Genomic DNA, 13,072 nt, shown 5'->3' with positions numbered 1-13,072 from the left:
TTCATAGTCAGTGCTGGTTTTGTTTTGAATTACAGCTTTGGCACGTGAATTCAGGTGTAAGAGAATCTCAAAATGAAACTCAATGGGGACAAAACCATAGAAAATGAGCCTGATGATACCCATGCAAGCCAAATCCAGCAATGCCCCACAGCTCCAATGGAGATTTTGATACAATGTCACCTTCTTAAGAAACCTGATGCCCAGGAGTAAAGTCCATTCATCACAACTCATTGAAAAAGACTGTTATTTAGCAGCTGCACAGACAATATAGAGCCTGATGCTTTTCTTGCTGCTCACTTACAGCTACACTTTTGTTTCCAATAAGTGCAGGAAGCTATTGTGGAGGAGCAGGAGAACCGAAAAGAAGAAAACATTCACCTAACCCGATTCCTGAGAGTTCTTGCTAACTTCCTGGCCCTGTGCACACTGGCCGGGAGTGGTTACCTCATCTATTTTGTTGTGAGGAGATCCCAGAAGTTTGCCCTGGAGGGCCTGGATAACTATGGCTGGTGGGAGAGAAATGAAGTTAGTCCCAGCACATTTTATGAAATAGATGTGGTTTGAAGCCACAGGTCTCTCTCTCTCTGTCTCTCTCTCTCTCTGCTCTCCATGGTGCTTTTTTTTCTGGTAGTCTTCTAATTAGGGCTTGGATGGTAAATGTGTAACAAGGGATTTCCCTTTTATTTCTCTGTTTCCCATATTCATTAAGACAGTCATGTTTTGTTTTGCTTTTCAAAATGGCTTTTCACACCGAGCTCCCCCACTTCAGTTCCAACCCTGACTATAAATTCCTCCATGCCTAAACCTGGCTAATTTCTTGTACACATTCAAAGCAACTAGTGACAGGGCCTCACCTACTTTATTAATACAGCCTGTTAATGGCATTGTGCGGGTTAGCCAGAAAGATGGATGGGGTTGAATATTAACACTAACATTTCTGTTTTAAGCCTTTGTTATTGGTTTCTGCAGCTAAATACAAGCAAAAAGAGAAGTCAGAAATCACAGTTTCAAGCAAAATGAAAGTAAATTCAAGGACATAGGAGAGTTCCATTAAGTCTTTGGTTAAACATGATTTGTAACATTCACAAACACACACACACAAGTCTGGGTCTAACAAATGGAGCGCACTTCCCCACAGTACAGACCAAATAAAATTTGGGCCTGATTGCCCTCTTGCTTACACTGATTCTATATTGGTGTAACTCCACTGACTTTACTGTTACTCCTGATTTACACTGGTGTATGTGAGATTAAAATAACATATTTTGTTATAGGTAGCTGAGGCAAAAATTTTGTTCTGCCACAAAAAGGGAAGAGCATCAATTGGTGCTCTATAGCATTTACTCTATATAATGTTGCCTGGCTTAACTCACAGGTCACATTCACACAACAGCACCTGACCTAGCAAGGAATTGTAAACTATGATTTATTAAGAAGATTCAGTACCTCATTACAGTAAACCTCTCACTGACTCCATTGGGAGAATTTTCAGAGCAAGGGGTGATTAAGGAGTGATGAACAAGACGCTGTATTAGGTACAAATGATATACAATACTCATCACTTTCCTTGTAAAAAAAGGGTGAGACAGATTCTGTCTTGCAATCCAACCTTTTAACACCAGTCTGGTGGTACAGAGAGGCCAAAGGGTACAAAGCTTCCCTGGTACAATGGGTCCCCAGCTGGGCAGAACCAGTAACTATGCCATCCATCCTGGCAGCCCCCAGCAAAGTGGGGGTAGGGCATGGCCGAGTATTACTGTGCTTCTGCTATTCTCCACTGGCACAAGCCAGGCCCAGTGCAGAACTGTCCTCAGAAGTAGTGAGATCACAATTGACTCCTTTTATGGGCTGTAGCAATTGGATTACACACAACTGAGAATCTAGCCCATTCTTTGGAAAAGAAAAAAAGTAGACATTGATTTGTGGTGGGAGACAATGTTGCCTAGTGGATAGTGCACTGGACTGAAATTCAGTTGACTTGTGATCTACTCCTGTCAATGGCTTGCTGGGTGATGTGGGTAAGTTATTTTACTGCTTTGTGCCTCAGTTTCCCCATTGGTAAAATGGGGATAATAATCCTTACCTCCGTTGTTAAATGCTTGGCTATCTACTGATGCAAAGCCCTACATAAAATAATAATATATAATTTGGTAGAAAATATGTAATGGGAAGAAAATTCACATCCATAAATTCTCTCTTTCTATTGGTTTGTCTTTATCTTAAGTACTTGCAGAGTGTCCATACTACCTAAGCAATAAAGCTACTTAACAAAAGGCATATAATAAAAGCATAAAGAACATGTGGAAAGACAGACTGATTCAGCCAAAACAGTCAGTAATAACATTTGAAAGAGAAGGAGGTCTTGTTATATTAAAAGTCTTTCCAGCAGCAAAAAACAGATTTTACATTTAAGATCTTGCAAGCTCAAACACAATGGATTTTTGCAAAAAAAAATACCTTCCAACTTATTTAAGAGCTACCAGCAGTGCGGATAGAGTAGATCACTGCATTTATATTTAAGGTATCATTAAGTCAACTTTCAGTCTTCATTCTAGACATCTCAAGGTTTTGCTACTATAAAATATAAATCTTCCTCCTAATTAATTTTTAAAAAATTGATACAATATTTACGTGGAAAATAGACCTTTATTACTGCCTTCAGTAGTAGGGAATATTAGACAAGGCTATTACTATTGCATTCAGCAAGAATGGAAAGAGTGATTTATATTTACTAAACAGTTTATTCTTAAACTTATAATTTAAACAGCAAGCGATCAGCATTCAATATTCATTGCTGGCATGATTTACGATGCTGGGGGCTTGTGTTTAGACTTCACCGCAGTCACAGCACTACTTACAAGATTCATAACCTCACTTAGCAGCGGGAAAATCAGAGCTGCTTGTGCAGCTGTTATTTTCTAGCCCTCAGAGTGCCCTGGAAAGGGTTGCTCTCCAGAATGGTTGACTTCTCAGCGAGGGGAAAGGATGTGTTTGGAGGTACAGTTTGCACATTAGTTAGTGGGTACCTGGTGATTATTGTTCCATATGTACCTTTACTCCCAGCTCTATAGGTGGACATTACTTTTCTAGGTCACTTCCTGCTCCTTGCAGATTTTTAGTGATTGGCAAAAATCCAGCAGTTATGGAGAAGCTGAATATTGGATAGGGTGGGTATCAGGGTTAATTCACTAGTGCACATGCACCTCTAGGAATGGAGCACCTGATTTCCCATTACATTACATTCTTGTTATGCCAGTGTAATTCCACTTAAACTACTGCAGTTACCCCAATGTAATATTGGTGTGAACAATATGGGAGAATCTGCCCCAGTGTCTGACCCTGAAGCAGAGCAAATGTGCAGGGTGAAGCATTGCTCTCTCCAGACAAGTATATTAGATGTAACTGAATTTGAGTTTTTGAAGAAAGTTTTCAATGAAATTATGAATTTCAATTAAAAAAGTGAAAAAAAATTCAAAGACATTTACTTGAAAAGGTTGGCATTTTCCAGACATCTAGAGAGGGCTTTTTTAAAGAAAAATTTTTGGTGAACAATTACATTCTGCCTACCTAAATCTCTTTTTGCATTTTTAATTGCACACCATATTCTTCACTTTCTGACTTAAATAGTCATAGTGTTGCTGTGTATTGTTTTATGACTTACACCTTCCATCCCACAAATGGCTGTTTTTCATTGATGGTTGTAATTAGCTAGAAGGATATTGCAGAACAAGACGGGGTTCAGAGACAGGAAACAAGAATGACTAGGGGCATGGAAAAACACGGACATGCAAAGAGATTGAAAAGAATGGGATATTTTACCTTAGAAAAGAGGTTAATAAATGGGGACATGATAAAAGTATTTAAAATAATGAATGGTAGAGAGAAGGAAGTTCAGAAACTTCTGTTTGTTTACCCTGTCTCATAATAGAGAAACAAAGGAACAGTCAATGGAATTGAAAGGTGGTAAATTAAAACTGACAGAAGGAAATACTTTTTCACATAAAACACATAATTGGACTTTGGAATTTATTGCCACAGAATGATATTGAGGTCAGATTTAGCATGATTTAAAAAGAGGGACTGGACATCTATGTGATTAAGAAGAGTACACAGTTATGATAATAAACATTAAAAAGAGGGAAGAATTTTGGAAGGGATATAAATCCTCATACTTTAGGGTTTAAACCAACCTCAGATTATTAGTGGTTACAATGAGATTCCATTGGTGCCAGATTATCCTGTAACTGCCTATTGGGGAGTTGCTTACACCCCCCTTTGGAGCATCAGGTGCAGAACACTGTCAGAGACAGGATGCTGGACAAGACTGGCCACAAGTCTGATCCAATATGGTAATTCCAATCTACCTATCACCTGTGTTTGCATGTGTTTCTCTATCTATAGAGATTAGTTCATTGATTCTGTACTGGCTCAGAGGAGCGTAAAGTTTCTTAAGCACTTCTGAGATTCTCTTAGATAGTCTATTATTATCAACATGCCTGTTTTGTTCAATAGCAACATCACCAATAAACAGTAAGGACACCTAACAATAATGTAAAATGATAAGAACCAATGTTCAGGATTTCTATCAAATTTAGCTATACCAATAGGTAAGCACCTAAGAACCATCATCTGTTAAATAAATAGCATACAGTGGTAAATAGATTTCGCCTTCTTCAATTATAAAGCCAGAAACTGCAAGGGATGGCAGCTACATACTTATTGTTTGTTCAGTTTTAACAAGTAAATGTGATTTCTTTATGCTAGAATTAGTTATTTAAATAGCGATAATTAAACACCTTTAATTAAACAGTTTTGAAATTCTATCATCATAAAAGCTCCAGCTATTCATAGAGTTTACATTGTGTACAAGCTCCATACAGAATATGCTACTGGTTGTCTATAAATATGAAAATCCAGTAATTAGCACTCATTAAAATAAAAAAACAGAAAAGCAGCAAATAGAAATGCCATTTAATTCTTATTTCTCATTGATGAAACTCTACGAGACACTAATGCTCTGTAGTTGCAAATGCCAGAGGGTAATTTTTCTTGCCTGCATAGTCCCTTTCTCGTGTCACATGACGTGTGAAAACAGAAGTGTAACCTCAGCTTTCTACCCTTTGTTATTAGGATGTTGTAAATTTATTATATTTTGTTTAAGTTTTGGAAAGGTAGGTACAGAAGAGGTTACATTTCAGGGAATTCCCAAGATATGTGGGAAAAACCAAACAAAAGAACAAAAATCTACTTCACCTACACTCCAGCAACCAACTCCTTATGAGTCCAAATGGAATTAGATTCAGTTTGTGGAATATATAATCCATACCGAGTTTCAAAATTATTAACAGATAGCTTTATGCTCTAGGACCATTCAACACAATACACTTCCATACAGTTATATAGATAAGTTAATACAGTTACAGAATGCTAATCACAAAAGGTAGAAAGGAGAGGACAGACTGGATTTGCACCTGCAATGTGGACAATCAATTACAGATAATTTAAGGACTATATAAAGGCCCAGATACTGAGTTAGTGGTGCATTGTTCTAAAAATACCTCATTTTGTTTAAACCTAGATCCCTTTGGCAATCTATTCACCTTAACACACAAGAGGGGTGGATGTAACATGAAAAATTATTGGAAATGGGAAAATCCCTCAGATCTGATACAGAATTAGGCCTGAAAATAGGTGCCATTTAGAATAAAGTAACTAATGTTTTATTATCCCTTTCACTGCTAGTGGTTAAAAAGAACTTTAAAAACAGATATTAAGAAAAGTTCCTCAATTATCCATTTACAGTAGATTACAGCTGATTTTTCCCCACCTCCATCCCCCATATAAACATCATATGTGAACTCCCACAATAAGTTTTGTTTATGCACTGGGTGAAATGCCAGCTAAAATGGCAGGGGAAGAGCAAAATCCCAGGACTCATCTCTAACTTTTTCTTGTGTGATTCTTTGCAGGTGAACATGGTCATGTCTCTCTTGGGAATGTTCTGTCCGACTTTATTTGATGTAATCAGTTCTCTGGAAAATTACCACCCTCGAATAGCTCTGAGATGGCAATTGGGGCGCATCTTTGCTCTCTTCTTGGGCAATCTATACACATTCATCATTGCCCTGATGGATGAGATCAATCTCAAGGCAAGCTAACCAGGAAGTCTTCCATCACCATTGAATGTGTTTTTTTAAAAACTTCTAATGGCTGAAGTCAAGGATTCACAAGATGGGACTGTGACCTACAGGGAGACCGTTAAGGTGTTAAGAGGTTGTGACTAGAGCTGGGCAGGAATTTTTCAATAAAAAAAAGTTTTTTATCAGAAAAATGCTGATTTGTTGAACCTGAAACTTATTGGAAAAAAAGAGTTGGTTTAAACAATTTCCTCAACTCAAAAAAAAAAATTGAAAAAAAAATTCTGAAATTGTCAAAATATTTCATTTTGACATTTTCAGAACACAAATCTCTCATTTGAACTGACTTCATGTTAAGAACATTAAGCTAGTTATAGTCAAAAATTTAAAGAAATGGTCAAAATCAAAACAAAACATTTTGATTGATGCAAACCTAATTATTTTTCATTTTTATTTTGCAATTGTTTCCCCAAGATCTTTACTTTTCATTGTGATTCAGGATTTTTTTTTTTCAAAATCTCAAAGAAATTCACAGGATAGGTAACTTTTCCGCACCTCCCCACCACCAGCTCTAGCAGCGACCACTCCACCATGCCCATGTTGTTCCCTTCCAGTTAAAGGGACGGAACTTCTAGGGTGTTGGGAAGGTCTAGGAATGGGAAAGATTGAGAACCACTGAGTTAAGTTCATACAGCTGATCTGTTGTTTAGTAAAAACACATTTGGGATTTCTTTTTCCAGCTGGAAGAAGAGAAGATAGTGAAGTATAACATGACAATATGGGAAGCCAGCCTCTACAATGGTACGATATCAGAAAATGCCACTGCTCCTCCAATACAGGTGGATCCTGCAGACATCCCTAGAGGGCCATGTTGGGAAACAATGGTAGGGCAGGTAATGCAATTCATTTAGGATAATAGTGAATCTCTCAGAGGATTTTACATCAGCACCACTCTTTGTTTCTGTTGTCACCTGGCATTTCCCTAAAGTAGGAAAAGACCTGGGGATCGGGGGAAGACAGGGTCCCGTGTCACTCCTTAGCTAATGGGCAGAGAAATGCTTATTCCTTTTTTGAATCCTCTGAGTCCCTCACTGTTCCTGTTGCCCTCACACATTGACTATAGCTTGTAATGGTGACTGGAAACATTTCTTTTCTCCTCTGTTTTTCTATCCTCTTGGCCTTCTCTCTGTCTTATACAGCATATTTAGCACTCATGAAAGGGGATGAATTTACCATGTGGAAGATGACTGGCACCATTTTGATTGGAATTCTGATCACCCAAAACCAATTTGTGACAGCAAAATTAGTGTGCCGAAAGATACATCATGTGTAATTCAACAAGACAAGTCTTACAAAATTGTGAATAGCCATCACTGCATTTAAGAAGTTATTTCTCCATATTTTATGGAACAGGTGCAATTGCTGCAATTTAAGACTGTGGGCAGTTTCAGGCAGCACAGTTTAGTGATGGATGTACCTAGCAGTTCTGTTTGATTCTGTTGAACATACATATTCATCTTCAGTATCCATGTTCTATGTGGCTTCTGTGATCTCCCCGCAGCCTGTTTTCCTCCTTTTGACCAAGTCTTATCCTCTCTCTCTTAACTTCCACCTTTTTCCTCTCTCTGAGACCAAATCCTCCATTGAATCCTAGCTTTTGATGCTCGAGTCACACTGCCAATTTCCCCATCTGGCAATCAGGATCTTCACTGGGAAATCTTACAGTCCTTTCAGAAAGCCCAGTGGAGATGTCACCGGTTGGGGGCAGCTAGCCCGGAAGACACTAACAGTTTAACAGACTCTCTGCCGGACGCACTGGTGCAGAATTACAAGCTGTGGAACTCAATCTGTTGTGTGCCTCAGAGGAACAAAGGTTTTAGTTCAGCAGCGCTTGAGACCAATCAGTGACAGTGACTGACTTTCTGGAAACCACAATAATAGGACCAAAAATTGAGGGAAGAGTAGGTCTGGGGTGAGGCCTGATAAGTGGTGAAGCATCTACTGGGGCGTCCCAGAGGGATGTGGGCATTGAGCAACTTTTATGTTGAGATTTTCCATCTTCCTCCCTCTCCAACTCCTGTGGGAATTGGCGGGAGGAAAGAGAGGATGTTCCACCCTACATGTTTGAATGCTTAGTGTCAGGGGTAAAAAGGGGACTTAGGATATCATCTACGGGACTGGATTACACTCTGGCAGTCCCAGTTGGTAGTGGTCACTTAGCAGGCTGTTATTCACCATGTTACAGCAGTCCCAGCATGTTACAGCAGTACAGCTTTAACATGCTGGGGGCCAATTTGGCCCCTGGCAATCCCCAGGGATCAGTAGGGATAGTAAAGGGGCAGAAAGTTCCCCTCTCTTCTAAAATGTGCTGAACACATCTGGGGATGTCTCCCAGTATTGTTTATTTATTACTAAACTTTCTCTTAAAAGAAAACATTGCATCAACAGGAATTTGTGCGACTGACAATCTCTGACACTATGACAACATACATCACAATTATAATTGGGGATTTCCTGAGAGCTGTCTTTGTCAGGTTTTTCAATTACTGCTGGTGCTGGGACTTGGAGTATGGATTTGTAAGTATCTCTCTCTCTCTCTCTCTCTCAATTTCATTGTCAGATTATCACTTGACATGTTGGTAGTAATTTGTATTTTAATCTTGAGCATCCCAAGTTTAGGGAAGACAAGACCCATCATCTTCAAAATCCCTGAACAACATTAAATATGATCTTTTCTCCTCTCCTTTTCTCTCTCTTGCTACTTTGCTTTGTTTATACACATTTCCATTTTAAAGGATCTAATCTATATCCTACTGAAGTCACTGGAAAGGCTTCTGTGAGCTGTAGATCAGGCTTTAAATGGTTTCTTTTATGACTAAGCCAGCCAGTGGGATGGGAGAAAAGCATCAAAGAACTGGTTTTAGATATTCTAGAAATTGTTTTAGTTGGAACACTGTTTTAACTAAGATTAATCATGATCATAGAACATTCACCTGATTTAATCAGTGACTCAATTTGTTTGGTGACAGGTGTATTCGGAATATCTAGAATGAAAGCCTGTGGCTTCATTTAAGTCTTTTGTAAAATCCCATGGACTTCCATGAAGCAATGATTTCATCCTTAGTCTGTATAATGTTTTCTAAGACCAGTTCTTTCCTGGTTTCACTATCCAACAATAGAAAGCATTCAGAATTGAACTTGATGTAAACTTAAGTCTATGTCTACACTAAAGACTTCTTCTGGCACAGCTATGTTTGTCGGGGCTGTGAACCCTGTCTGACTAGATATGCCTGCAAAAGCCCCTAGTGTAGAAACAGTTATACCAACAAAATGGTGCTTTTACCAACATAGCTTGCTTTATTCAGGGAAGGGGTATACTGGTAAAGCATAGTTTTGCTGATATAAGCTGTGCCAACACTAGGAGTGCTTTTGCGGTTAGAGTATACAGGGATAGCTATACCGGTAAAGGACTCATAGTGTAGAAAAGTTTTAAGTGTAAACAGAGTTCCCTTACACAGTTAATTTCTTGGTATTTCTAGTGCACCCATCCTGGTAATATTTAACACCAACACAGTAAATAGAATGCAGTGTGTAAAACTGTAATCTCTTTTTGTTTCTCATCCATCCCTCTCTCCTCGTATTATGCCATGAAAGTATGCATGGATGTATTATTACTTATATTAGAAGGTATCTTCAGGGGAAAAAATGACACTGAGCCATTCAGTCGGGTTATTACTCAGGGACAGCTAGTGCAAGGTGATTAGGATGCTTGCCATTCTGGTTTCTGGTGGAAGAGTTCCATAGCTATGAGCCAGCCACTGAGAAAGTACTCTGTTGTGGCAAGTTTCAGCCTTAGCTCTGTTAACACCAACACCCCCCCTGACAAATGGAGCTATTGTGGTTGGTCTCAAGAGAAAGGCAGTTCCTGAGATAACCAGGTACAGTCTCTGTAATGTCAAAGCCAGGCACATAAATGAAACTCAGTGTTGGACAGGGAGTCAGTGTGCCATGTGAAGCTCTGGAATGATGTACTCTCATTGCTCTGTGCTACTTAGTAGATGGGCTGCTGCATGTTGGACCAGCTGGAGCTTCGTTAGTCTTCAGATTTACCACAGCCATTGTGGTAAATGGCTTTACCACAGCCATTGAGCCCAGAGGTGAGGAACGCATGAATCATTGTGGCCAATCTTACATCGGACAGAAAGGGGCACAGCCTCCTCACTGGCCAAAGGTAGCAACAGGTGTTTTGGGGTACTATGACTATTAGGGGATTCAGGAGCACTGAAAAGTCCAGAATGACTCCAAGCCTTCATGCCACTCTAATAATTGGAGAGCAGATGCCATCCATTCAGAGTGATGTTATAGATTTGGCCTGTTTCCCTCTTCCTACAAACTACTCCTCTGATTTGCCCAGTGTTAAGAGCAGCCAGCTGCTCTTCACGTAGGTGCTTATCTCGCTGAAGCCCTGGGAAAGGTGGAGGTGCCAGAGTTTGACATGAAGGAGATATAGAACTGAGTATCATCTGCATATTGCTTGTACCAAAGGCCATGGGAGCACATGTACTATAAATCTTACTGCATCGATGATAATCACAGTCCCTGAACCAGAGTGGCAGAAACTCCTTTATTATTCTCTGCAGGGAATGTTGTTGGCTTTAGAAAAAAGATGAAAAAAAAAATGCCAATTTGCTTCCTGGTGGTTTCTAAAGCCTGGCCAAATGCAAACAGTAAGAAATGTCACTTGTTAGATCATCATCATTACCCCAAAATATAATACTGTCCCGGATTCCTGGGAAAGATGTTACAGGTACTGTTTAAGAACAAGTGTCAATGAGGTGATAGAGGCTTAGGCCAAACTATGACTTTTAGCATGGGAATAATCTTACTAAAGTCAACGGGCTACTCACACTTAAAAATGGTGTGTGCTTCAGTACATTGCTGAATGGGCCCTCAACTTGAAACAAGTCCTGTTGCTCATTGTGCTCCACCTAGTGCCCCGGAGCCATTGCACCCGACTAAGAGATCATGCCTCTTGACCCAGCTACTTTGGGCATGCTCCTCCTCCCTCTTTCCCTGACTCATAAAAGATGTCATTTAGCCCTCAGAATAGTATAGACACTGCTTTACTCACTTAGATTTAAAGTATTAAATAGGCTGGTCTTAGTTTCTAGTTTTTACATTTGAAGCAGGAGATCTATTCAGCCATTTAGCTTTTCAGTTTCTCCAGTTAGTATTTCATACCACTGCCTAATTTTTGCTTCCCCATTGCTTTTAGCTACTACCTTCTTGTATGTTAAAAGAATAACAAATACATCAATAAAGCATAAGCTGGATGCTCAAGAGCTCTAATTAAGTGTGGACTAAAAGAGCAATACCTTGTCTCATACCTTTTACACTTGAGCAGGCCTGCCATGCACAGCTACACTTTGACAGGATAGTCACACACTCTTGATTGCGTGCCTGGGAATATGCATTGTCAGTGATCCTAGTCAGCAAATGGGAGGCTCAGATAAAATGTTAATGAAAGCTGAATGGAATGTTTACTTGGGAGTAAGCGGATTCCTTATTTTTGTTACTATTATTCAAGTGCCACTAATACATTTACTGGTTGATGAAGCTAAATGAACTAGCTTGTAGATAATACAAGATCACATTTAAGAGATTTGCTCAGTTTACAAGTCAAAAGTGAAGGGTCCAGATTCACCGGTGCAATCTAGATACCTTGTGCTGCCCTAGTAATGTAAAGCAGCCAAAATCCAAGCCAATTAAGACAGGTTTATAGATGCTGTTGGAGCACACAAAGCAGTCAGAATTTACTAGTGAATCTGCCTCAGATTCTCCCACTATCAACCCTGTTGACACGATTTAATTTGGGGGAAAAAAAATCAAGCTGTGTTCATTCTGCCTCTTCCATGATCACTAGTAGTAAACTGAGAGTTTTGTTGAAATTGTATGAAGTAAACTAAAATCCACTTTATTTATCCATAAAATAGTGAGAATTTGTATTGGCTGGCAGTATTCTTTTACTTTAGCGCAAAAGCTATATAAACAGCATACATATCACAGTACTATATAGACATGTATATTTCATACAAAAAAGCTACGTTAAGAGAACATAAAGGTTGCAAAGTCAAGTACACAAGTTATAGTATTTCCTAAGGTTGCCTGTGCAACCTTTTCCAGAGAAACCTTCCCCTGGTTTCCCCCCCTCCCCCCAATATATTCTGACTAGCTCTAACACACACACACACACACACACACACACACACACATTTACTTATACATAGATAAGTGCCCAAAGGTGACCATTCCTGGAATACTATGTCCAGTTCTGGAGTACACAATTCAAGAAGATTGTTAATAAATTGGAAAGAGTTCAGAGAAGAGCCATGAGAATGATGAAAGGATTGGAAAACACACCCTCTAGCAATAGGCTTAAGGAGTGCAATCTATTTAGTTTATCAAAGAGAAAATTAATGGTGACTTGATCACAGTCTAATTGCTTACATGGTGGGAAAAGCTGATTATAGAGGGCTCTTCAGCCTAACAGTCAAACAGATAAGAAGATCAATTGAAGCTAGACAAATTCAGGCCAGAAATAAGGTACACATTTTTAACAGTGAGGGTAATTAGCAAGTGTTAATTGGAACAATTTACCCAGGGTTGTGGTGGATTCTCCATTGCTGGACAGGATAGAATATATTTTCTAAAGAGATATCCTCTAATTTAAATAGGAATTAATTCAGGGAAATCCTACGGCCTATGTTATGCAAGAGGTCAGACTAGATGATCTCAGTTGTTCCTTCTAGAACCTATGAATCATTGTTTTAAAAGTTCAAAGCATATCCAATAAGAATGGAACTCTTTGTACTTTCCAGTACTACCTTCACCTCTTCAAAGAGCTCAATAAGATTTATAATGAAATATTGCAGGCT

General features: G+C 39.1%; 1 protein-coding gene across 1 annotated transcript in view; it reads left to right on the top strand.

Moving 5' to 3' along the window:
* The window catches only part of TMC1 (transmembrane channel like 1), a gene marked incomplete at both ends in the record, with an annotated part of 96,916 nt that overhangs the window by 68,178 nt on the left and 15,666 nt on the right, over nucleotides 1–13,072 (top strand). The window contains 4 exons of the mRNA XM_084628140.1: nucleotides 331–525; nucleotides 5,970–6,149; nucleotides 6,878–7,030; nucleotides 8,586–8,714. Of these exons, the coding sequence (XP_084484266.1) occupies nucleotides 331–525; nucleotides 5,970–6,149; nucleotides 6,878–7,030; nucleotides 8,586–8,714 (657 nt within the window). The remainder of the gene's footprint in view (nucleotides 1–330; nucleotides 526–5,969; nucleotides 6,150–6,877; nucleotides 7,031–8,585; nucleotides 8,715–13,072) is intronic.

Source organism: Lepidochelys olivacea (assembly GCF_965140295.1).
Source record: "Lepidochelys olivacea isolate rLepOli2 genome assembly, chromosome: 5".
NCBI lineage: Eukaryota > Metazoa > Chordata > Testudines > Cheloniidae > Lepidochelys > Lepidochelys olivacea.
Note: the sequence above shows the minus strand (reverse complement) of the source record. Positions and strands in the feature narration are given on the sequence as shown.